The sequence below is a fragment of the Apodemus sylvaticus genome, chromosome 19 (assembly GCF_947179515.1).
Source record: "Apodemus sylvaticus chromosome 19, mApoSyl1.1, whole genome shotgun sequence".
Classification (NCBI taxonomy): domain Eukaryota; kingdom Metazoa; phylum Chordata; class Mammalia; order Rodentia; family Muridae; genus Apodemus; species Apodemus sylvaticus.
In genome coordinates this window covers 48780300-48805565 of record NC_067490.1, presented here as the reverse complement: position 1 = coordinate 48805565, position 25266 = coordinate 48780300, and the positions used below count along the sequence as shown (strand labels likewise).

Below are 25266 nucleotides of genomic sequence, written 5' to 3'. Positions count from 1 at the left end.
CAGTACCCTCCCCTTCCATTTTAACTTCCTTGGCCTCGTGGCTGATCTCCAAATGCAAACCTGCTTAGGCCTCAACGTCTTTAAACTTCCAGTTCTTTTTGACCAAAATACTTCATTAGAGTGTAGTATCTCTGAAGGCAAAAGCTTTCTTTAATAGCATATATTCCCACATGCAAAAAAAAAAAAAATAGAGCTGCTACTTTACAGTCAATAAATGTTAGGAAGCAAATGCAAACACCCACCAAAATACTCTGAATGTGGTTAATTTTATTACAGCTAAGTCAATTCTGAGTTAAAACAGCTTAAACCGGCACATTCCTTTAATCCCAGCACCTGGAGGCAGAGGCAGGGGCAGAGGGGCAGAGGGGCAGAGGGGCAGAGGGGCAGAGGGGTAGGGGGGGTAGGGGGGCGGGGGGCAGGGGGCAGGGGGCAGAGGGGCAGAGGAGCAGAGGGGCAGGGGGGCAGGGGGCAGGGGGGCAGGGGGCAGGGGGGCAGAGGCAGGGGGCAGAGGGGCAGAGGGGCAGAGGGCAGAGGGGCAGAGGGGCAGAGGGGCAGAGGGGCAGGGGGGCAGGGGGCAGGGGGGCAGGGGGGCAGGGGGGCAGGGGGCAGGGGGGCAGGGGGGCAGGGGGCAGGGGGGCAGAGGGGCAGAGGCAGGGGGCAGAGGGGCAGAGGGCAGAGGGCAGAGGGGCAGAGGCAGGTGCAGAGAGGCAGAGGCAGAGGCAGGTAGAAATCTGAGTTCTAGGCCACACTGGCCTACATAGCAGTTTCCAGGGCTACACAGTGAAGCCCTGTTCCAAAAGCCAAAATCAAAACAAAACAAACAAAAAAGCTTATTTTATTCTTTTTAATTTTTTTCTTTTTCTTTTGAAATAGGTTTCACTAAGTACCCCAGGACTTTCTTAAATCTACAATCTTCCTGCCTCAATTTTCTAAACATTAGAATTATAATGCATTTTATTTTAAACCACATTTTTCCTCATAGGAAGCAGAATCACTTAAAATTCAGCAAGTAATAAAAATGTGTTTGGTACAAAATTATATGTGCACACAAACTATCAGATGTTAGGTCATTTATGTGTTTTTTAAAAAATGCTTTTAAGTCAGATTTTTTTGCATTTAAAAATTATGATGCAAATACTATATATACTTCTCATCAACCAGAAATGATTATTCTACACACAAGATAAAGAAAGCCTGCTCTAATAATGGTTAGGTTTCTGTCAGCTTGACACAAGCCAGTCACCTTTGAAGAGGGAACCTGACTGAGAAAACATCAACATCTTCAAAGTATTATTTGATAACTATTGTTTGAGACCATATCAAATTACAAAGCATTCACGCTATAGAAGTAGTGGCTCAGTGGCCAACAGGGCTTGCTATGCAAATATGAGGACCTGATCCCAGCACACTGGTGAAAAGCTGGGCCTGTGACCAAGAAGGATCACTAGGGCCTACTCCTGTCCAGTAAGAGATGCAGTCTTAGGACGAAGGCTCCCATGCACACATACCCCACACATATGCATGGACACAGACAATACCCATGCACACATATACATGCACACAATAGGAATCTTAATGAGACGTGAAAACAGTGTGCACTGCTCCACTGAACTCTGCCTACTTCAGCTAGATTCCTCGTGTATCTAAATAGCACCGTCCCCATGCAGTCAGTGTTTAAAGTGGCTCTTGTAATTATATTATTCTTTCCTCACATTCTCTTTTCCTTCTTTTTTTGTTTTTTGTTTTTTTGTTTGTTTGTTTGTTTGTTAGGATTTGGTTTTTTGGAGACAGGGTTTCTCTGTATAGCCCTGGCTGTCCTGGAACTCATTCTGTAGACCAGGCTGGCTTCGAACTAAGAAATCCACCTGCCTCTGCCTCCCAAGTGCTGGGATTAAAGGCGTGCGGCACCACTGCCCAGCTTCTTTTTCTTCTAATATGATTTCCCACATTAATTTCTGTATCCAGACCATAATTACCAGATGATAATTTGTAAGTATCAGCTCCTTCATATGCCAATTTTTACACTAACGTCAAAAGTATTTGACTATCAATTATTTTTCAGTAGAATAATAAAATTCTAGCACTATAAACTTTGAACTGCTCTGACAGAAACTGCACCAATAAACTCCAACTGTTCTTAAATGTTTCCTTATCTCTTTATAAGGAGTACATCTCCAAACAGACTAAATAACAAAAATCAACATTTCTTGTTATTACTTCAAACACCCACTACTGCTGCAAACTAACATTCCAGCTGGGATTTATGAGCCTCTTAGTGCCTTGTGAATGCTAGTATCAATTTTAAGGCAAATGACTATTTTAAGAAGTGTTATATCTTAAAGATTTTACATATTAGCCAGGTGTGACATCACATACCTATAATGCTAACACAGAAAAGAGTTAAGGCAGGACTATCACGGTTAGTTGCAGACTAGCCTGTAGCAGTTTTAGCCTGCTAAAACTATTTAGGAAGAATTAAGAGGCATGGCCTCGTTGGAGGGAGTATGTTTCCAAGGACAGAGAATTAGTAGGCGCCACACACATACATACAAATAAAAAACTCTTGAATAGTTAACTTTTAAAATATATAATACTGATTACTGTACATATTATCATCACTTAGTTTACATTTCCAGTCAACCTTTTCAAAATGCAAATGCTTTACTTATATAATCAGCTAAACAGTAGCTAAATTACGCTAATAACCAACCCATCACAGCACTAGACTGAAACAATTCTAACTCAAGCCTTAAACGTGCTAGTTTGCTTAACGTAAGGATTTTCATCTCCTTGCAGATGACAAAGTAAGTTTTTCTAGCAAATGCTGGAATAATTTAGAGAAATTGGTATCAGGGCGATTATGAAGAATGATTAAGGCGAAAATCTGGACACTTACTTTGTTATTTTGTGTCACAAGAATACTTCCACCCCCAGGCTTTAAAGGCACCTCTTCCATAGCACCAAACACATCAGTCTCAACAGAAAAAGTCAGTTCTAGGCCCAGGTCACTAATATCATTATCTAAAATCCATTGCAAATTTTTGGCATATTCTGGATCAATAGATGCTACATCTTGGTAATTTACGGGAATACCTAAAAAGAAAATTGCAAAACCAGCAGTTACAATACAGGCACTTCTGACTTCCCTCTACCTATTCAATGGTGAAATGCTGCCCTCTGCAGATACTCTGAAAAACCACAAAATATAATCAAATTTTCACCATGTTTTAAACCGATGCTAATTTCTAAATTTAGAAGTCCATTAAATTAAGCTGCTGTTCCTTCTTCATCTTTACAATGCTGTCTTTCTTTGAAACAGCTATTTAGGAAGCTGTTATAAACTTCAGAATTGCCAATTACTTTAGGTATATGCATACAAAAATGGATGTTTTGTATAAACACACACTAAAATGGAAGTGCAAAAAACCTAAAGGTGATGTTTAAAAAATGGTTGAGCATTTTCCTCTCCCTCTAGCCCCCAGATACCTTAGGAGCACAGATGGCCTCTACTCAGAGCAGTAATTATTTCAACAAAAATGGTAAAATTGGCACTTATCCAATCCGTTCTAAAAGCTGCAAGAAAAGCAATGTAAATGTCTTCAGAAGTGAGAGCAAGCTCGTACCAAGAATGTGCTTGTAGAATGAGCGTGTGAAGTAAATATTGACCAGCTGCCTGTGATTCAAAGCTAATCCCAAGATCTGTCCAGCAAACCGGAAATAGTTCAAGTGATCAGGATTGACATAGGAGTTGCTGTTAGGCTGAAAAGTTGTTCCTATCGAAATAAATGCATAACAGTAAGATCCATATGCAGAAGAGAGAACATTCCAGCACAGGTAAATTTATTCACAGGTAACTCAGCATGGCTACGGTTACATTATGCAGACTATATCATGCAGTTCTTTGTATAATCTACAAAAATACAGGAGAATTGGAAGTATAAAAGATAATCATCAGTTCACACTTGAGAGGAAGTTATAAAATACTTCTGATTGACACCAAAGAGACCCTAGTAAATACAATAACAGACCACACACATATGCAAACATTTTTCTAGGAACTGTGGCAGCGACTGTTCAGCTATAAACCTGGCAGACACTGCCTCATTCATCAGCACATGCCCAGTACTCACCGCATGTTGCATATTGAGATATACAAACTATGAAAATAACCATTCTTAAATAATCTAATTACTGAATGTGATGCCTATTGATACCAATTAATGATTGGAAAATCTTCCCAATGGAAGCCCCTCCTATTCTTTCAAAAGGCAAATAATGAAGTTTAAACAACTACTAATGATGTGAAAGTAAAGACAGCAACCACATGATCACTCAAAACTATGTAATAGTGTGATTCCATCTTTATGAACTAAATGAAATAGACAAATTTAGAACAAAGTCAGAGTAAATAGTGATGGAGGGATCTGAATCAAAGGCACAGAGTTTCTACTCAGGCTGATGGGACAGGTCCAAAATTAGACCTGGTGACAACTGCATAGCACAGCAAAAGTACTTAATGCTAACAAACAAGGAGGAGGAGGAGGAGGAGGAGGAGGAGGAGGAGGAAGAGGAGGAGGAGGGGGGGAGAAGAAAGAAACACAATGTAACTTTCTTTACAGTCCCTGGCTCTGAGTCAGTCTGGTTTCACATGTGGAGCCCTTTGGTGTGCTTCCTAAGGGGGGTGGGGAAGTGACAGCTGTTTGTGGACTCACACAGACGTTAGTTTGTTATTTGTCTAGTTCATATGAGTCAATGACTTCCCAAAAAAACCTAGCAAAATAGTGAAATCTAAAGCCACACCTTGACTTTAACTCCCCTTCAATATTTTTCCTGGCCATTAATGTGAATTACAAATTCATTTGGAGTTCATGCTTTATATTATTCTAGAAACAAGACTTAAAGACAAACTGATAAAAATTAATGAAATAGCACCAAGAAAACTGGGCAAGAGTTAGAAAATGTGTATCTAGTTACCTCGAATACTTGCAGTTTCATACACCCTTGATTTGCTAGTACAACATTGGATTAAACTGCTGTTTACTTAGGTACAAAGTAACACATTTGGAAACTTGTTTGTGAATGAATGATTTAAATAGACCTGTGAAACACCAGTCACTCTGAATTGCCTCTCATAATGATTTCCTATCACAAGGCAAAATGATACATTCATAACCAAAAAAGACTTCAAAGACAAACATAACCATAATTCCAAAAGTTAGTCTGAGAATAACCATACTTTTACCTATTTATGTGGTAATACTTTGGTTATAGATGAACCAGCAAAGATTCTGGTGACTCTTTCTTCTCCCAGTTCTGCATATTCCTTTACTATCTACTAAGTTTCTGAGAAGCTGTTTCTTAAAAAGAACAGATTTAAAAAAAAAAAAAAAAAAAAAAACAACAACAACAACAACCAACTAAAAATAGTATCTAGGCAAAAACCTTCAGCAAAGTAACTTGAAAACTACTTAAAATACTAAAAGTCTATGTTAACCAGCCAGCTTAACGGTCAGCATTAGACCGTGGTCAGTGGCTGGTGCATGCTCTGCAGCCAGGTGCACTTCCTGCGTTGCCAGCTGACCAGAGTTCAGTGTCCAGCACTCCTGCCAGGCAGCTCACTGTTACCTGCCTGTAACTCCAGCTCCCCGGGAACTCAGTGCCTCTCCACTGGCATGAGCATACACACATATACACACACAATATACACAAAAAAAAATTTTTTTAAATGCAAATTATTTTTCAAGTAAAAAAGGTTTATTAAAATGTTTTCAAGATACAGTAAACATTATTTCAGGAGGAAAATCCTACTACATAAGAAGATATTTCGAAAATAAAATAAGAACATCTGAAATTTACTTCGCATTTCCATGTGTCAGGGAGCTGTGTTCAAGTATCAACTAACTAAATTCTTATTCTAAATCACAGATTATCATTATTGCTAACTGAGAACTCTGAAGCTAAGAAAGGTTAAAGTTTCTGGCCCAATATTCATAGAAAGAAAAGTCCAGAGCCTAGATTCCCACCTACCATCACTGCAAAAGCCAAACTTTTAACCACTAAACTATACTGTGTATTGATTTTGATCTGACAAGAAAATAATTTTACAATACTATAACCATTGGGTTTATCTAACATTCCCCACATCATGAATTCTTAAATCCTAAATTTAATCCCTTCATGACAATCAAACCTATAACAAGGAATATTTCACTGAGTTTTAAGTCACGAATACTATGAACTCCCCTGCCCTGCCACCGCTAAGAAAAGACTCACATGAACTACAGAAACAACAAACCAACACCTCAGTCTGTGTGAGTCCACAAACAGCTGTCACTCCCCGTTAGGAAGCACACCGAAGGGCTCCACATGTGAAACCAAGCTGACTCAGAGCCAGGGACTGAAAAGGAAAGAGGACTATAATACACTGGATCTAGCTTTAAGGAAACAGGTCTATGTGATTAAGCTTGGTGTTTTATTAAGACTGTCATAAAAATCACAAACCAAATTCGCCGCACAGCAAACGAGCAAAGGTTACAGGGTTGAAGCGGGCAACCCCACATCCATGAAACTACCTACTGCCGGAGTGCCCGAGACACTGCCGCACAGCTGCACACCCGCAGTCCGTGCCCTGCCCCCCCCCCGCCCCCCCAGGCCTCCCTCCCTTTCCTCCTTACACAGGCATGTGCAGCTCTTTGGTTATAAGTTATAAGTAGAAAGATAAGCTCTTCTTTCAAACACTGGGGAAATAGTATTTTCAACCCCATTTTCAAATATGTGTTATTAAGTTAAATATTTCTCAAATACACCTCCCAAAATGAGTTGTAGCCACTAGTATTTAGTTTACAATAGCAAATCATATCTTTATATAGTTTGCAAGAACCATTTACACAAGGGTTCATCATATCATATGGTGGAGTATAGGCTTCTCAGTTCCCCAATTTTGATCTTTTAAAGGGACTAAAAATAATGCCAGTAAGCTGGAACATCACAATTGATAGGCTTTGATTTTCATGATTTTACGACAGAAATGCAAATGGGGTTAGCAAAATTCTGTTTCCAAATAAAGATGTATTTAAAGTCCATCCACTACCATTTTATAAAACTAAATGTTAAGCAAAAATAACAACACAGTAGGGCAGTCAAAGACAGAAACACACAATCCTTAAAGTGAATAGATTTGAAGGTTCTCAAGAGAACTTTTCAGGCCCTGAGACAAGCATCTGAAAACTGACTGGTTAGAGGGAAGCCATGTGAGTGAGCCCAGAGTCTGACTTCAGTTTTCTCTTCTGTGACATGGGAACACCAACCTAGACATCAGGGCTACTAAAGGAAACAAAGATCAAATTCTCTGCTACAGTTTGAGGAAGATGGCAGCCACAGATGTGCTCCAGATGACACACTTACCATCCGCTGACTGGGTGAACAGTGCATAGTCAGGATTGACTATTTCATTAGACAGAATATCAAACCACTCACGCACAACACCTTGACCCTGAAGTCAGGAAAAAAAAAATTAGCAACAGAAATATACTGTATTTAGTCTTTTTACCTTAAATAATAACATTTAAATGATACTCAATTCCTTCATTCATCAGGTAATATTCAACTGTTAAAAGTCTATACCCACCATGCCTTCTTCTCCATGAAACCGCACAGCAATCCCCTGTTTTAGCTTTGCACAGTTTGCTTTTGACACAATTTCACAGCTACTCCTAAAAATAGAATCTAAATATGTAGTACTGGTTAATTTTAGTATATTAAAACTTACAATTACAATACTTCGTGGCTTATCCATCTATCAGTGTCTTTGCTACACATACCTCTGTGAACCAGGAGAATGTCGTTTTCATTCACAGGTCTGTGCACCATGTCTGAGTCTGGCTGTCCCGAGTGCAAATGTTCATAGAACCATTCACAGCGATCTTTAAATGGCTATTGCCCCCCCCCCAAAAAGCAACAGTAAAAATGATATCAGTATTTAAGCCACAATCATTAATATTCTAACTTTCGCAAAAAAGTGATCTTAGTGAAAATATTTTAACTAATGTATTTATAATTCCTGTTTTCAACAAAAACTGACAATATCAAAAAACAATATCAGATATATAACAAAATATTCTAAATTTCTTTTAAATCTTAATGTTTATATGAATACACTTTCATACCCAGAAAAATTATCCTGATTATATCATTTAATTTTTCAAAAGGTAAGACTGAGCTTGAGAAATAGCTCAGTAGTTAAGAACACAGTTCTTGCTGAGGAGCGACTAGGTCCCAGCACCCCTGCTGGGCGGCTCACAAACACCTGCTGCTCTAGCTCCAGGGGGTGCAATGCCCTCTTCTGGCTTCACAGGCACCTGGACCCACGTGCACATAACAACACACATACACTCAAGTACACACATTACTAAATATAAAACATTTTTAAACTAATCTTTTATGCATAGTTCATTCTTATTTCTTTTCTTAGGAATTTAGAAAATAGACAAAATGTGGTCCTTCAGCTTCCCTTCCTTTACTTCAAAAATAGAAAATTAACAACTCTAGAAAAGTGGAGCAAAGGCTCTACATTTTATTCATCTGCAAGGGAAAGCAAACTCAAACCATCTCAAATTTTTATGATTGTTTAGAAATTAATATTGAAGATACAGTATATGCAAATACTTCAGGTTACAGTATATAAGAATAGTAGAAATCTTAGTTTCAGATGAAAATTGCTTCACGTAGTTAAAAAGTTGAGGTAATACAGAATAATGCAATATGTATACAATGCCAAATTCTCAACAGTGACAATCAAACTCACTACAGATGAAGAAACTATGCAAAGGACAGGTCAAAGGCTTTGCAGGACCACAGTTTGAACTATGACTTTAAGTTTCCTGCTCAGGAGGCAAGAATGCCAGCAAATCAATTTAAGGGAGACAAAGAGACACAGAAAGTGAAACTGGGTCCCTTTGGAAGATGCTGCGAAGATACCGGCATAGCTGGAGCTGTATCCCTAACACGCTGAAGGAGAAATGACTGGGAACGTCCCTGAGCAGGAACTGAGATAATCAGGTATAGGTGATACTCCAGTCTAAGACTTACGTTGTTCTACCCGTGTACATATACCCTTCTAAAACCGCAGACAGTATACACACACCTCTCTCAAAACACTCTACCAAGAAACGTCAGAACCACCTCAAAGTGCCCACCAGTATTGAGCTATATGCACTTCTATCTCTGAACATCAATGTAGACTCTTGGATTCAGGTGAACTCCTAATATATCCTGTACAAAGAATATGAGGACAGATCTAGCCAGAATTGGTTTTAAGTTCATGAGCAGTAACTGTTTCCTTAAGTCAAGTTTTCAGGAGAATCAACTAATTTACTATTTTATGCCTATGTATAATCAGATATGCATATGATTCAAGTCAGATACATTATGGGAAGGGAAATGTGAAATGAAAAATTATTACATGTTCTAAAGTATTAATCAAACAGGAAACTGCCCATGCTTCCTAAGCAACCAAACCCCATAAAAGAAAGACTGTAACAACAACTGTGACCTAAACACTCCCAGCTCATTGGTCAGTCTGGACAGAGGAACCATCTATACTCACACTATCACTTCCTTCGAATAAAGGCAACTTGTCACTTCTGTAAATTTGTACAAATCCGTATTTTCAATTATTTGGTTAAGAGGCCAAGACCCTGGAATGTTCCAGATCCTCACTATTATGGTTACTTGGCCAAAGGAACCACAGTAAACATGGTAATCAAAGAGTGCAGTACACAAGATCATCAAATAGGAAGCGGTGATGGGTCTAGTTGCAAGGGGAGGGAGGGGTAACAAAGCAAATGTGGCCGGAGTGTTTTATCACAGCAGCAGGGACCCAACAAAGACACTTCCTTTCTTAAGTTGCTTCCTGTCAGGGTATTTCTTGCAGCAATAGGAAAGTAACAATAATATGCTAAATCCCTGAACTAAGGAGCTGCCAACTTCTTCCACTTTTGTGGTTTTCTGGTGACAAGTGGTTTAAGAGGCGAATGATTGTTTCTGTACAAATAATATTTGGAAGAGCTTCTGAAATCAGTCTTTTTAGCAAGCATGGGCTATACCTAGCCCCCCCACACCCAACCACGCAGATCCGTGGCAGATGTGACATTTGGTCCTCATGTAGGCCCTGAACAACTGAATCAGAAGCTGTCCCTGAACCTATTGCCTGCCTGTGGCCTGTTCCCCTAACAGGGCCACCTTGTCTTGCTTCTCTGGGAGAAGACATAGCTGGTACCAAAGTGATGTGATGTGCCAGGGTGGGGGGATACCCAGGGGGCTCCCTCTTCTCAGAACAGAAGGGGTGGAAGATATGGGGCAGAGCTATGTGAGGTGGGGCACTGGGAGGGGTTGCAGCTGTGATCGGGATATAAAGTGAATGAATAAATAAATAAATAAATGAAAAACAGAACTTTTGTCAATTACATGTGGAAGTACGGTCACTCAGAAAGTTAAGACAGAGAGGCACACCCCTTTAGTTGTACTGGTACAAGTATCTCTGTATGATCTTACAGATACCTTTGCTTGCTATTCTTTCTTTCTTTTCAAAATGTTTGCAGAATTATATCGTTTTCCTGAAGCAAAGTCACTCCTTAACTCCCTAGCAAAAAAATAAGACTTTTCGATATGTCAATCAAACTCAATAGCATATGATCCAAATCTATCTTTTAGAACTGATCTTCTCACATACACACAATTTGTGCTGCCGTCACCAATGTCACACACTTTCCTATTTCCATGCTCTCAGACTCACAATGTCTACAATGCTCACCTTCACTTTACTCAAATTAAAAATTCACACGTTTTTCAAGCCTTTAAGAGTCACTTAAAAATCTACTTCCTTTTTGAAATCTCTCTTCACTATAACACCCAAAGAAATCTCTTCTCTTAAAAAACCTAGTAATATGATAGTAACTAAACTATAGACAGATTATCTTCCCTGTTGAGTTTACTTGTCATCTCTTCAAGAGTCTGAAGAAATAGCTCAGTGATTAAGATGACTGGGTGTTCTAGTCCCAGTCCCCATGTGGCGGCTAACAATTGTCTGTAACTCATGTTCCACTCTTTTGTCCTCTATGTGCACTGTATTCATGTGGTATACACACATACATGCAGGTAAAAATACTCATAAAAATATTTTTTTAAAAGATTCTCTTCAAGTCCAAAGTATTTCTATCTCCAAAACTACCACCACATACTGAGAATACACTGCGGTCTTTAGACTTTCCTATTCCTAGATGGTCTCCGTCTTTTAGGTGACAAAATGGAGGTCCCATGGGAATGTGGCTCCATGGCAGAGTGCTTGTTTTACCCTGCGTGACAGCTTGATTTAATCCCCTCACCATGTGAGTGGGTGTGGTGGAGTGTGCCTATAAACTGAACACTCAGGAGGAGAGACAGCCCAGAAGTGAGTGTGCGGTGAAGCCGGCCCGCCTGAGAACCCGCCTCGCACAGTTTTAACTTATAAAAAAAAACCAGCAATCTTCAAAGATGTTAAAACCATGGCCCCATCACAGAGCAAAACAAGCTTCCCCTCTCACAGATCATGAAACACAGACAAGGCCTAGCATAAAAAAGGGTGTCAAATCAAGTACATTTGGACAACTATCATGTGAAATCACTACTTTTACAAGAGGATTTAACAGTCCTTTACCATACTACTGAAACAACATAGGTGTTATTTCCTAAATGTATTGGGGTAGAAAATCCTTTCCTCAAAGATCTTACAAAACTAATTAACCTAATTTTAAAATGTGATAATGTATTCAGTTATTTCTGTTCATGTCTTTGTATATAGTAGGCTCTCAATACACATTCCTAGAAGAAGAAGAAAATATTCATTTCTCATAGTAAACTACTGTGGAGTTCCATCTTTCAAGCAGTAACTTTAAAGTAAAATTACCAAACAAAATTCAAACTCTAAAACTTAACATTGGAGGTTTGGAGAAATGGTTCAGAGATTGAGAGGAGCAGGGGTTCCCAGCACTCACATGACAGCCTACACTCTAGTTTGGGGCTCTGACACCCTCTTCTGGCCTACACAGACACGGGCCACACACGTGGTACACAGGCATACAGGCAACAAAATACCCATACGCACAAACAGAGTAAAATAATATTTTATAAATGACAAAACTTGAAAAATTTAAAAATTACAAATAATTAAATAATTTAAAAAATATTTCATTTCCCTGCATTAACAGTAAAGATGAATAAAGTCTGTACCTGTGCTTTTATGATATGCATGAATCTTGACATCAACTCAGGACATTCAAGAAGAAAGTGAAAATGGTCAAATATAATTTTGGGATTTCTAAAAGAAAAAGAAAAACAAATAATAATTATCACTGAGTGAAATGAAAATTCATACACAATGCTGAATGATTAAGAACAAATTAATCTGTACCTGCTATACTTTTGTTAATGACAAATTATTACTGTTATGAATACTAACAGAATTAATTGACTCCGTATCAATGAAAAGGCATAGAGAGAAGGCCACCATACCGCCCAAGCCTTCCCGCACCCCTTGCATCACCCACACAGCCTTACCTATTCACAAAGCATTTTAACACTTCATCATGCTTGCAGACAAACTCAATGAAACGAGGTGAAGTCATTCTGAGGGGGACAGGGAAAAGCATCAGAATATACAAAGTTGGTGACACAGTATGCAAATCCAGTCAATTAAGCAGAACTGCCTTCTAGGCAGAAAAGAACTCAGATATACATCCTCCTTACCAACTTAGAGGAGTCTATACAATGAAATAATACATGTAACTTTCTATTAACAATGATATATAAACAAGTGACTACAAAAATTATAAAATTTAATGCAGGCTTTTATGAAGTAGTATTCACCAATTTACATAAAAATAAAGATATATACTTTTACAAAATGTCAATATTTTTACCAGATTTGTATTAGTACAATGAGTATCTTATGACAAATGTGAACAGACCCTTTAAGAACTTTTAAAAAATCCTATTTTTCTTTTCTGAAATTACAAAAATATTGCAGCCTTTCTTCCTTCAGCAAAGACAAGCCCTACTCAGTGGAGCCTGCTTACCCTGGAGGCATCTGGCAGGAGCAGCACAGGTAAAAGGCTTGGATGACGGCGCTCAGCCGGTTGGCCGTCACAGAGATGACGTCCTGACAGTCCGCGCCGGCATCCTGCTCCCCGGCAAGCACGCCTGCGGTGGCGTCCCCTGGGCCAGTGGACAGGCTTTCACAGCCCCCAGGCCCGGGCGGCTCGAATGCTGAAATACAAGTGGCCTCTTGATCCTGGCCTTTTTGCTTCAGTAAAATAGAAGTAATATCTGTTGAGTCTTCTTTGTTTTTCATTAATTCTGTGGCTATTAAAACTAACCATTCGTCCAATGAGTGCCAAAGCAATTCCAAAGGCTAAAAGGAAAAGAAATGGGCTTTGAACATTTTTAAAATACATTATTTTTTAAAGAAAAAAAGACAGAACTAAAACCTCACTTACAGATGTACAGTATAAAAAAATTGATCCTAAACATTTTTATCTTCCCAAGTCATAGTAAAGTGTAAAGGTAATGAAAGCATACTATTGTTAAAAATAATGTGCTCTTTATAAAAAAACATATATTATTCCTATAATTTACAAAGAGAATAAAATCTAACAAAAAATTATACAATCGTTCATTTTCAAACAAACCTTTTAAACAAACTTTTAAACCACTTAATGCCTTTATAATCCCTTAACATTTATTATCATGATGTCAACAATTTTCAACCAAAAGTAATTTTTATTTACAAGCTTGAAAATTGCTAAAAATCTGAGCAAACTGATTAGTGCACAATGCTTCTTAAAAAGTATTCTTACCTTTTTTTATACCTTATAATATGAAATTATAAAGTGGGGCATAATGTAGATATGTATATATTAAAATATACCTGCATATACAATTCATCTCTAATAATTAATAATTTTTAGAATTATCTTATTACTTTCCTGTGTGGGTGTTTTATCTACATCCACAGCTGTGTCATGTATATGCAGTGCCCAGTGAAGCCAACAGAGGTCAACAGTGTCATGTGCCTCCCCATCCCCTGGGCATGGAGCCACCACCATGTGCGTGCTAAGAATTGAACCTGAATCTTTCAAAAGTGCAAGTGCTTTTAACTGATGCGTTATCTCTCTAGCACCAATAACCAGTAATTTTTAAGACAAGAAATAAAATGATAAATTATCTACTACAGACTTGGCAGGACAGTGAGATGGCTCTGCAAATTAAGGCGTTTGCTGCAAACCCTACAACACACATTCTTTCTGCACAGGACACATGTGAGGGAGAAAATGGACTCCCAAGGTTGGCTTCAGATTTCTACACACAGACGTTGACATTCAGGCATAGAAACATGCAGACAAACACACAATAAAAAGAAAAAAGCAATAAAATAAGTGTTCAACTTAAAAAAAAAAAAGGGACTGGAATGCTGTGGGTTCCCTGCCCCAGTGCCAGACTAAAGCCAGGACCTCAAGCATGGTACGGACACACTCCACCACTCTGCACCTCTGTCTAGTGCTTAGCACATGACGCTTACTGCTGCTGTGCTAGCCTAAGACTGCTTCAAGCTACATGCAAAGACAGCGTGAGACAGATCCTCCTGCATCCACTTATCAAGGGCTTAGATAACAGGTAAACAGGGAGCTAGAAATAACTGAACCCTACTTCTTAATACTGAATATCCCTGCTGAGAAGAGTGAAATGTCTTCTCTGAGGTAATTATGCATTACATTTTATTGTTTAAACCAAACCATCACAGACCAAGTATCAGTGTTAAAATATAAATAACCTATATTACTTTACAAAGAGCACAAACAGTCTCCAACTACACCTGGAGCGAAGGCTGTCTTACAGCACTTGACACCGAAATCCCACCCTCTGAGAGAGCTGGTCTCTCAGATCTGCTCAAAGCCTAAGCTCCAGTAACTATCCAGAGAAGGACATGCCAGGAGCACTCAGGATACAAGAACTGAGGAGCAGCCTGGGGCAGGACCCTTCCAGTCTCCATCTGCACCCCGGAGCTAAGGGTATACCACATCCCAGTAGAGAACTGGTCTCCCCAGGAGTGCTAACACACCTAAGATCACAGGCTCACAGGCCCACAGGACAGGCAAGCTCCAGTCAGAGACAGCAAGAACAGCTAACACCAGAGATAACCAGATGGAGAGAGGCAAGGGCAAGAACCCTACCAACAGACACCAAGGTTACTTGGTATCATCAGAACCCAGTTCTCCCACCACAGCAAGGCCTGGATACCCCAACACACCAGAAAAGAAAGACTGATTTAAAATCACATCTCAAGATGATGATAAAGGACTTTAAGAAGGACATAAATAACTTCCTTAAAAAAATACAGAAGAACTCAGGTAAACACATAGAAGCACTTAAGGAGGAAACACAAAAATCCTCTAAACAATTACAGGGAAACACAACAAAAAAGGTGAAGGAATTGAACAAAACCATCCAGGATCTGAAAGCAGAAATAGAAACAATAAAGAAATCACAAGGTGAGGCAACCTTGGAGATAGAAAACATAGGAAAGAGGTCAGGAGTCATAGATGCAAGTACCACCAACAGACTACAAGAGATAGAAGAGAAAATCTCCAGTGTAGAAGATACCATAAAAAATGTTAACAAAAGTCAAAGAAAATGCAAAATGAAAAAAGCTCCTAACCCAAATAACCAAAAATGTGGATGAAATGGACAATTTTCTACATAGATACCAAGTACCAAAGTTAAATCAGGATCAGATAAACCATCTAAACAGTCCCTAAGGAAGTAGAAGTAGTCCTCAAAGGTCTCCAAAGAATTCTACCAGACCTTCAAAGAAGACCTAATACCAATACTCTTCAAACTATTCCACAAAATAGAAACAGAAGGAACACTACCCAATTTGTTCTAGGAAGTCACAATTATACTCATATCGAAACCACAAAATAACCCAACAAAGAAAGAAAAGTTCAGACTAAATTCCCTTATGAATATCGATGCACAAAACACTCAATAAAATTCTCATAAACCGAATCCAAGAACACATCAAAAGTAGGCTTCATCCCAGGAATGCAGGGATGGTTCATTATATGGAAATCCATCAATGTAATCCACTATATAAACAAACTAAAAGGGAAAAAAACCAAATGATCATTTCAATAAATGATGAGAAAACCTTTGACAAAATTCAACACCCCTTCATGATAAAAGCCTTGGAAAGATCAGGAATTCAAGGCCCATACCTAAGCCTAGTAAAAGCAATATATAGCAAATAAGAAGTCAACATCAAACTAAATGGAAAGAAACTTGAAGCAATCCCACTAAAACCAAGGACTGAACAAGGCTGCCCACTCTCTTTCTACCTACTCAATATAGTACTTGAAGTCCTAGCCAGAGAAATTAGACAAAAGAAGGTCAAAGGAATACAAATGGGAAAGGAAGAAGTCAAAATATCACTATCACTATTTGCAGATGATATGATAGTATATTGAAGTGACCCCCAAAATTCCACCAAAGAACTCCTAAAGCTGATAAACAACTTTGGATATAAAATTAACTCAAACAAATCAGTAACCTTCTTATACTCAAAGGATAAACAGGCTGAGAAAGAAATTAGGGAAATGATACCCTTCACAATAGTTACAAATAATATTACATACCTTGGTGTGGCTCTAACCAAGCAAGTGAAAGATCTGTAAGACAAGAACTTCAAGCCTCTGAAGAAAGAAATTGAAGAAGATCCCAGAAGATGGAAAGATCCCCCATGTTCATGGATTGGTAGATTTAACATAGTCAAAAATGGCCATTTTACCAAAAGCAATCTACAGATTCAATGCAATCCCCATCAAAATTCCAACTCAATTTGAGAATTAGAAGGAGCAATTCTCAAATTCATCTGGAATAACAAAAAACCCAGGATAGTGAAAACTATTCTCAATAATAAAAGAACTTCTGGGGGAATCACCATCCCTGACCTCAAGCAGTATTAAAGAGCAACTGTGATAAAAAACTGCATGGTATTGGTACAATGACAGGCAAGTGGATCAATGGAATTTCTGAAGACCCAGAAATGAACCCACACACCTTTGGTCACTTGATCTTTGACAAAGGAGCTAAAAATCATCCAGTGGGAAAAAAGACAGAATTTTCACCCACTGGTGCTGGTTCACCTGGTAGTCAGCATGAAGAAGAATGCAAATTGATCCATTCTTATCTCCTTGTACTAAGCTCAAGTCCAAGTAGATCAAAGACCTCCACATAAAGCCAAATACACTGAAACTAATAGAAAAGAAACTGGGAAAGACCCTTGAACACATGGGCACAGAGGAAATTTTCCTGAACAGAACACAAATGGCTTATGCTCTAAGATCAAAAATCTACAAATGGGACCTCATAAAATTGCAAAGCTTCTGCAAGGCGAAGGACACTGTCAATAGGACAAAACGGCAACCAAAAAACTGGGAAAAGATCTTCACCAACCCTACATCCAACAGAGGGCTAATATCCAATATATATAAAGAACTCAAAAAGTTATACTCCAAAGAATCAAATAACCCTATTTAAAAATGGGGTACAGAGCTAAGAAAAGAATTTTCAACTGAGGAATATCCAACAGCTGAGAAGCACATAAAGAAATGTTCAACATCCTTAGTCATGGAAAATGCAAATCAAAACAATCCTGAGATTTCACCTCACACCAGTCAGAATGGCTAAATTCAAAAACTCAAGTGACAGCAGATGCTGACCAGAAAGTGGAGAAAGAGGACACTCCTCCACTGCTGGTGGGACTGCAAGCTGGTACAACCACTCTAGAAATCAGTCTGGCAGCTCCTCAGAAAATTGGATATAGTATTACCTGAGGACTCAGCTATACTATTCCTGAGCATATACCCAAGAGATGCTCCAACATATAACAAAGACACATACTCTACTATGTTCATAGCAGCCTTATTTATAATAGCCAGCAGCTGGGAAGAACCCAGATGTCCTTCAAGATTACAGAAAATGTGGTTTCCATAAAACCAGGAATAAGACAAGGTTGTCCACTCTCTACATATCTATTCAAAACAGTACTTGAAGTCTCAGCTAGCACAGTAAGACAACTGAAGGAAATCAAAGGGATACAAATTGGAAAGAAAAAAAATCAAAGTACATTAATTCAAAGATATAATAGTAAATTCAAATGACCCAAAAAATTTCACCAGAAAACTCCTACAGCTGATAAATACTTTCAGCAAAATAGCTGAATACAAAATTAACTCACAAAAATCAGTAGCCTTCCTATATACAAATGGCAAAGAATATGAGAAAGAAATCAGGGAACCAACACTTTTCACAAAAGCTTCAAATAACTGAAAAAGTCTTGGGATATCTGTAATCACAAGTCCAAGACTAATCTAAATAAAAACATCAAGTCACTGAAGTAAGAAACAAAAAATATAATAAGTTGGGAAGATCACCCCTGCTCATGGATCAGTAGGATTAACATAGTAAAATGGCCATCCTACTAAAAGCAAATTTACAGACTCAATATGATCACGACCAAAACTTCAACACAATTCTTGAAGGAGCTTCAAAAGGACAATTTTCAGCTTAATATGGAGAAACAAAACAAAACAAAACACTCAGGATAGCTTAAACAATAAAAGAACTATCACCATCCCTAATCTGTAAATTGTACTACAGAGCTACAGTAATAAAAACAGCATGGTACTGACACAAAAACATAACTTTCATCACAGGAACTGAACTGACAACCCAGACAAAAAATCCAAGCATGTAAGAACACCTGATTCTTTGAGTGGAAAAAAGGAAAACACACACACACACACACACCACATATATACACACACACACACCACATACACACACACACACATACACCAGAAATACACACTGGAAAAAAAAATAGTATCTTCAACAAATGGTGCTGGTCAAACTGGCTCGCTACATTTAGAAGAATGCAAATAGGCCCATATCTATCACCCTACAAAGTTCAACTCAAATGGATCAAAAACCTCAACATAAAGCAAAATGCCCTGAGCCTGATATCAGAGACAGTGGGAATAGCCTTGAACTCCGTGGACAGGAAGACTGTCTGCCAACACTGTAAACACAGGCAGTAAGATCAACAGCAAATGGAACCTCACAAAATGGAAAACCTGCTGCACAGAGAAGGACATGGCCATGTGAACAAAGCAGCAGCTTACAGAATGGGGGAAGGTCTTTTACCAAATACACATGCAACAGAGAACTAACATCTAAAGTAAATAGAGAACCCAAAAAACCAGACATCAAGAAAACAACTCAATTTTAAAAATAGGGTACAGAACTAAACAAAGAATTCTCAAAGGAGGAAACTCAAATGGATGAAAACATTTAAAGAAATGTTCAATATCCTCAGTCATTTGGAAAATGCAAATCAAAATTACTTTCGATATTTCAAATTACAGTGGCCAGAATGGCTTAGATCAATAAACCAATTGACAGTTGGTGCTGGTGAGGATTTAGAACAAGGAGAATACTCATCCATTGCCAGTGGGAGTGCACACTTGTACAGCCAGTGTGGAAATCAATGGAAACTGATCTACCTCAACACCCAGCTATAGCACTCTTGGGCATAGATCCAAAGAATGCTTCATCCTAACGGAGAGATACTCGTTCAACCATTTCATTGCCGTTCTAGTCACAGCCAGAAACTGTAAACATCAGATGAATGGACAAAGAAAATATGACATGCTTATATAATGGCACAATTTACATTCAGTCATTTATTTTTTATTTTTTATTCTTAAACAGAGTGTTTGTTTCCTGTTTTTTTATATATTTTTTAAGATTTTATTTATTTTATGTATATGAGTACACTGTAGCTGTCTTCAGACACACCAGAAGAGGGCATCGGATCCCATTACAAATGGTTGTGAGCCACCATGGGATTGCTGGGATTTGAACTCAGGACCTCTGGAAGAGTAGTCAGGGCTCTTAACTGCTGAGCCATCATCTCTCCCATTCAGTCATTTCTTAAAAAGTCATAAATTTTACAGGTAAATAGGTGAAACTAAAACCTATTATCCTAATTGAAGTAACCCAGACCAACTGTAGGTGCTGGCTGTTAAGTCAATAATAACCAAGCTACGATCCATACAGCCACAGAGGGTAGGCCTACAGTAAGGGACTCCAGGGCTGGGAACAGACATATCTCCCTAGGAAAGGGAAGTTAGAACAGATAGAATAGATAGATAATGGTATAGGAGGACAGAATACAAAAGGGAAGGAACCAGGGGGTGAGGGAGGGAATAGGAGACAGCTAAAATTAAGTGACATTTGAGGAGTATTACAGAAACCTAACACAGAATCATCCTAAAATATATGCATATATGATGGAGATCTAAATAAAACTGCCAAATAATGGGGGAGTCAAAGCTCCAACTAGCCATTTCTTGTCATCAAATGAAAATTCCAATATTGAGAATGAAATACATCTAACTGAGTTAGTAGCCAAAGAAGTCCCATAGGACCCCACCCCCACCCCTCAAACAAACCAGGCTGGTGCCAAACTATAGGTCACTTTCCCCATACTGACAGCAAGGCCTCATCGATGAAGGAAACACCTACACAACTCACTGAACATGAAAAGTTGAGCTGTTACCTACACTGAAAAGGCACCCATCACACCTAGGTGGTACAGTTAAGTGTTCTTCATGCAATATTAACATCAACTGAGACAAGAGTCTTTTGATCTATTATAGATGACCTGCCTACAAGCTATGCTATGGCAATGGTGGCACAAAGCTTGTGAAGCAATCAATCAGGAACTGATCTGACTTAAGGCCCACTCCACAATCTGTAACCCATACCCAACACTGCTTGGCTTAGGTGACCAAGAACCTGAGACTAGATAGCCCAGGGACCTAGGGGAAAACCAAATAATACTGGCCTTAAAAAAGAAAACTAAACTAAGAAAAGGAAAATAGAGCCATAAATGAGTCCTGAAGAAATTCTCCTATACTCATAGATCAATGCCTTGCTCAACCATCATCAGAGTTTCCTCCTGCAGCATTTGGAAAAGACAGAGAAACCCACAGGAAGCTATTATGCAAAGAATGAGAGATCTTGGATCACTCAGCCCTTAAACAGGATGTATCCACCAGATCCTTCCCCTTGGGGATCAGGAGAAAGAATGTAGAGCTGGAGGGGATGGAAGACAGGAAGAACACAGACCCTCTAAGTCGACGTGAGCAAAGTCATGTGAACGCAGAGACTGAGCCCAGGGTCTGCAGGCATCAGCACCAGGTCCTCTGCGGAGACATTAGGGCATTCGGTTCAGTGTCTATATGGAGACTGTTGAATGCAAACTAGGGAGCTGTGTCTTGTACCTTCCTTGGGCTCCTTTCCTTCTGTTTCTTTGTTTTGTCCCATTCTGATGTTAGTTTCATTTTATCCTATTTTATTTCATTACTGTCCCACAGAAATCTGCTTGTCTTCTAGTAAGAGACAAAAGGGGGTGGATATGAATGGAAGGGAGGTTGGGAGGAGCTACAAGCAGAGGAAGCTGAAACCACAATCCACAATATTGTATAAGGAAAATATCTATTTCTAATAAAAGGAAAAACTAACCAAGTAAAGGTAATATCCATAGATTCAGTGCTGTGCTCAACCCTCATCAGAGAAACTTCTTGTAACATGGAAATTAGCCCAGAGATGCACAGAGCAGGAGACTTCGGAGCCCTTGGTCTTGACTGGATGCTGTAGTGGTTTGGAATATGGTTGGCCCATGGGAAATGGCACTGTTAGGTGTGGCCTTGTTGAGATCCTATGTTCAGTGTTCCTTGATAGATGCTTATAGATGCCAGGCTTCTCCTGACTGCCTTCAGATCAAGATGTAGAACTCTCAGTTCCTTCTCTAGCACTGTGCCTGCCTGGATGCTGCCATGATTACCACTATGATGATGATAATGGACTAAACTCTGAACCTGTAAGGCAGCCCTAATTAAATGTCATCCCTGATAAGAGTTGTCTTGGTCATGGTGTCTATTCAAAGCAATGGAAACCCTAATTAAGACAGATGTTTTCCTCAAACCCCTCCCTCAAGGTTCAAGGGGTTTGAGGAAACTATCCAAAAGAGGAAGCAGAAATACTTTAAGAGCCAATGGTGATAGATGACCTAAGGAAACAGTGTTTTCCAGACACAACAGGACTGATACTCACATGAATTTACATACTGTGGAAACACACACAAGCCCTACACAGGGAGAAGCCAGCCAGGGCCCTATCACTGAGATGGGGTCGCACACCTAACCAAGAAATGATTTACAACTGACACTTGCTGTGAAATGGAAAGTCAGTTTTCTACAATGGAATAACACTGTGTGGATCAGCCACACTACTGGACAGGCCCTGTGCCCAGGAGTAGTTGACCAACACAAAACAATTTTTGTTTTGTTTCTGGTTTTTTTTTGGGGGGGGTGGCTTTTGTTTGTTTTGTTTTTATGTTTTTCGTATTGACTTGTTGATTTTCATTTGATTGAGAAAGAGAAAGGAAGAGAAGAAGGGAGGGGAACGACAAAGCATAATGAACATAAAGTGTGATGGGCAGGGTGGGGAGGGATCTTGAAGGTGTAGGGGGAGAACATGATCAAAACATAGTATGAATACTCATTAATTAAAAGCTCTTAAATGGTCAGAATGTCGCTAATACCAGAGCACCTGCTAATATATACGAGGTCCTGGTTCATTTCCTACTACAACAAAAAATAAAAGGAAAGAAACTATATAACAAAACACAAAGTTGGATTTCATTAAACAAAGAAAAAACATGTCACTTAGCATATGTGAGGACTTATGTTTAAGTCCCAACACTGAAAAAACACAGCAGGAGAGCACAGAAAACAGTATCTCTGCATACTTTTCTACAGTTAAGCCTGTACAGATAAAATAGAAAACTAGAATTGAGTCAACTGTTAGGCAGAACCCATTAGCAAGACAGATTCAGATTTCAAAAATATGGAAGCAATAACCACTGCCTATACCTACTACAATTTCCTACTTATTATGACAGCTGAGTCGAAAGTAAAATTCTGGGAGTCTGTCTTAACCTAGCAGACCATGCCAGCGCACAAGAACAACAACATCACGTATCACGTGAGGAGTGAGCCTCACTGCGGAAAGCACTGACACAAGAGCAGATTGGCCGCTTGGATACAATCGCTACAACAGTAGTAAACTGCCAATCCTAACTAAAGAAAACAGGCCATGCTGGGCGGTGGTGGCGCACGCCTGTAATCCTAGCACTCTGGGAGGCAGAGGCAGGTGGATTTCTTGATTTTGAGGCCAGCCTGGTCTACAGAATGAGTTCCAGGACAGCCAGGACTACACAGAGAATCCCTGTCTCGAAAAAACCAAATCCAAAAAAAAAAAACAGGACATGGAAACCAAAAAATGCTTGGTTTACTTCTTCCAGAAGGTGACACAAGAGGTGAAAAAAAAAAAGTAAAAAGAAGCAAATATGTATAGTTGAAAATTATCTTTCCTGTACTGATTCCAAGAATGAAAGTCGGATGAACAGGTACCTTTCTTTTTTTTAATATTTTATTTTCTATATTCTTTGTTTACATTCCAAATGATTTCCCCTTTCCCGGATCCCCCCTCCCCATATGTCCCATAAACCTTCTTCTCTCCATCCCTTCTCCAATCACCTCCCTCCTTTTTCTCTGTCTTTATATTCCCTTCCACTGCTAGATCAATCCTTTCCAGGATCAGGACCCTCTCCATACTTCTTCATGGGAGTCATTTGTTATGCAATTTGTGCCTTGGGTATTCAGGGCTTCTGGGCTAATAATATCCACTTATCAGAGACTGCATTCCATATCACACCTATTCTTAGATTCAAGAGTGCAGTGTGTCAGCACAGTGGCTCAGCAGGTAAAGTGCTGCTACATGAGCCCAATGCCCAGACCTACAGAAAGGCAGAGAGGAGACGACCACCTCCACAAGCCTCACTCCAGTGCACCCCTCACTCACAATAATAATACACATGTCATTTTTAATATAGTATCAAAATGCCCGCAAGCCATTTATCTGTTAAGTATGTCAAAAGGTTCATGTAAGATAGAATTATTTAGATATAATAACCAGATTTATTTTGCATATAACATAACTTAAGATTCAAGTTTTATAAACAATAAATCTTTTCCAGTAAGTGATACTATATAAAAAAATATTTATCTTACTTGGAGAAATAACCTAAAGATTGTTGCAAGAAATACTGTATTTGTGAAGTTCAAAGGTAAATTTTATAACACAGAAACCTCCTCTCACCCTGAAAGATACAACGTAAAGTGCTTGAAATGTGACCCACGAGTACAACATCAGCTGTGCACAGATGTGCTTCTTTCTTATTACTGCTTAAGTTTTGCTGTGTTAAAGATCGAAACCATGATCTTACATTAAAGATATAGCAAAAAAGCTTTAATATCAACAGAGGCATCACTAGTTCATAAACATATAATTCGACATGGGTAGAACAATGATATGTGTTAGGAAAGACAGGCAAGGAAATGTCAACTATTTTTAAAGTCCCAAATACTCTTCTTTAAAATAATCCCAGGAACTGTTAATAGAACTATTAAGTAAGAGTAGCCTTTCTTCTAAAATATATAACACACACACAAACAGACAGCACACAAGTTTAACTTCTAGTAAAACATTTTTAAGATGATAGCTTACATTTTGCATTAAAAATTCATTATTGGAGCTTGACCTGGTGGTGAAGATTTGCAATGAGAGCTACTTAGGAGGGACAGGATGCTGGCAAATTCAGGGCCTGCCTCAGCCACTGAACAAGGAACAGGTCAGCTTGACCAACTTAATGAGACCCTGTCTCAAAGTAAAAAGTAAGCTAGGGTGAACTCACGTCAAATGCTTGCACTGCACATAGATGGCCTTAGCTTCAACATCTAATACTGCATAAAATAAACAAACCTGTAATTCAGTATAATTACTTTAATACTAAATATCTCTATCCTAAAAACACAAATGGGATTGATTTATGTGTAAGAAAAACTTGAAAAGTTTACCAAATAAATCTTGTTCATTAGACAGAACTGAAAGGGAAACTACGTAACCAAGTTATGAACCAAGCTCCCATCCTGCTCATGATTTTAATGAATGTATGCCGTGTAGAGTCATCTCTTTTACGTCTAC

The 25266-nt window shown here is 38.9% G+C and overlaps 1 protein-coding gene across 3 annotated transcripts in view; it reads right to left on the bottom strand.

The window, feature by feature from the left end:
• Positions 1-25266, bottom strand: part of Hace1 (HECT domain and ankyrin repeat containing E3 ubiquitin protein ligase 1) — a 117050-nt gene that overhangs the window by 23180 nt on the left and 68604 nt on the right. For all 3 annotated transcript variants that reach the window (XM_052163469.1, XM_052163470.1, XM_052163471.1), the window contains 8 exons: positions 13110-13444; positions 12592-12660; positions 12265-12352; positions 7821-7932; positions 7628-7725; positions 7405-7492; positions 3624-3773; positions 2897-3093 (listed from right to left, as the gene is read on the bottom strand). In XM_052163469.1, coding sequence (XP_052019429.1) covers positions 2897-3093; positions 3624-3773; positions 7405-7492; positions 7628-7725; positions 7821-7932; positions 12265-12352; positions 12592-12660; positions 13110-13444 — 1137 coding nt within the window. The remainder of the gene's footprint in view (positions 1-2896; positions 3094-3623; positions 3774-7404; positions 7493-7627; positions 7726-7820; positions 7933-12264; positions 12353-12591; positions 12661-13109; positions 13445-25266) is intronic.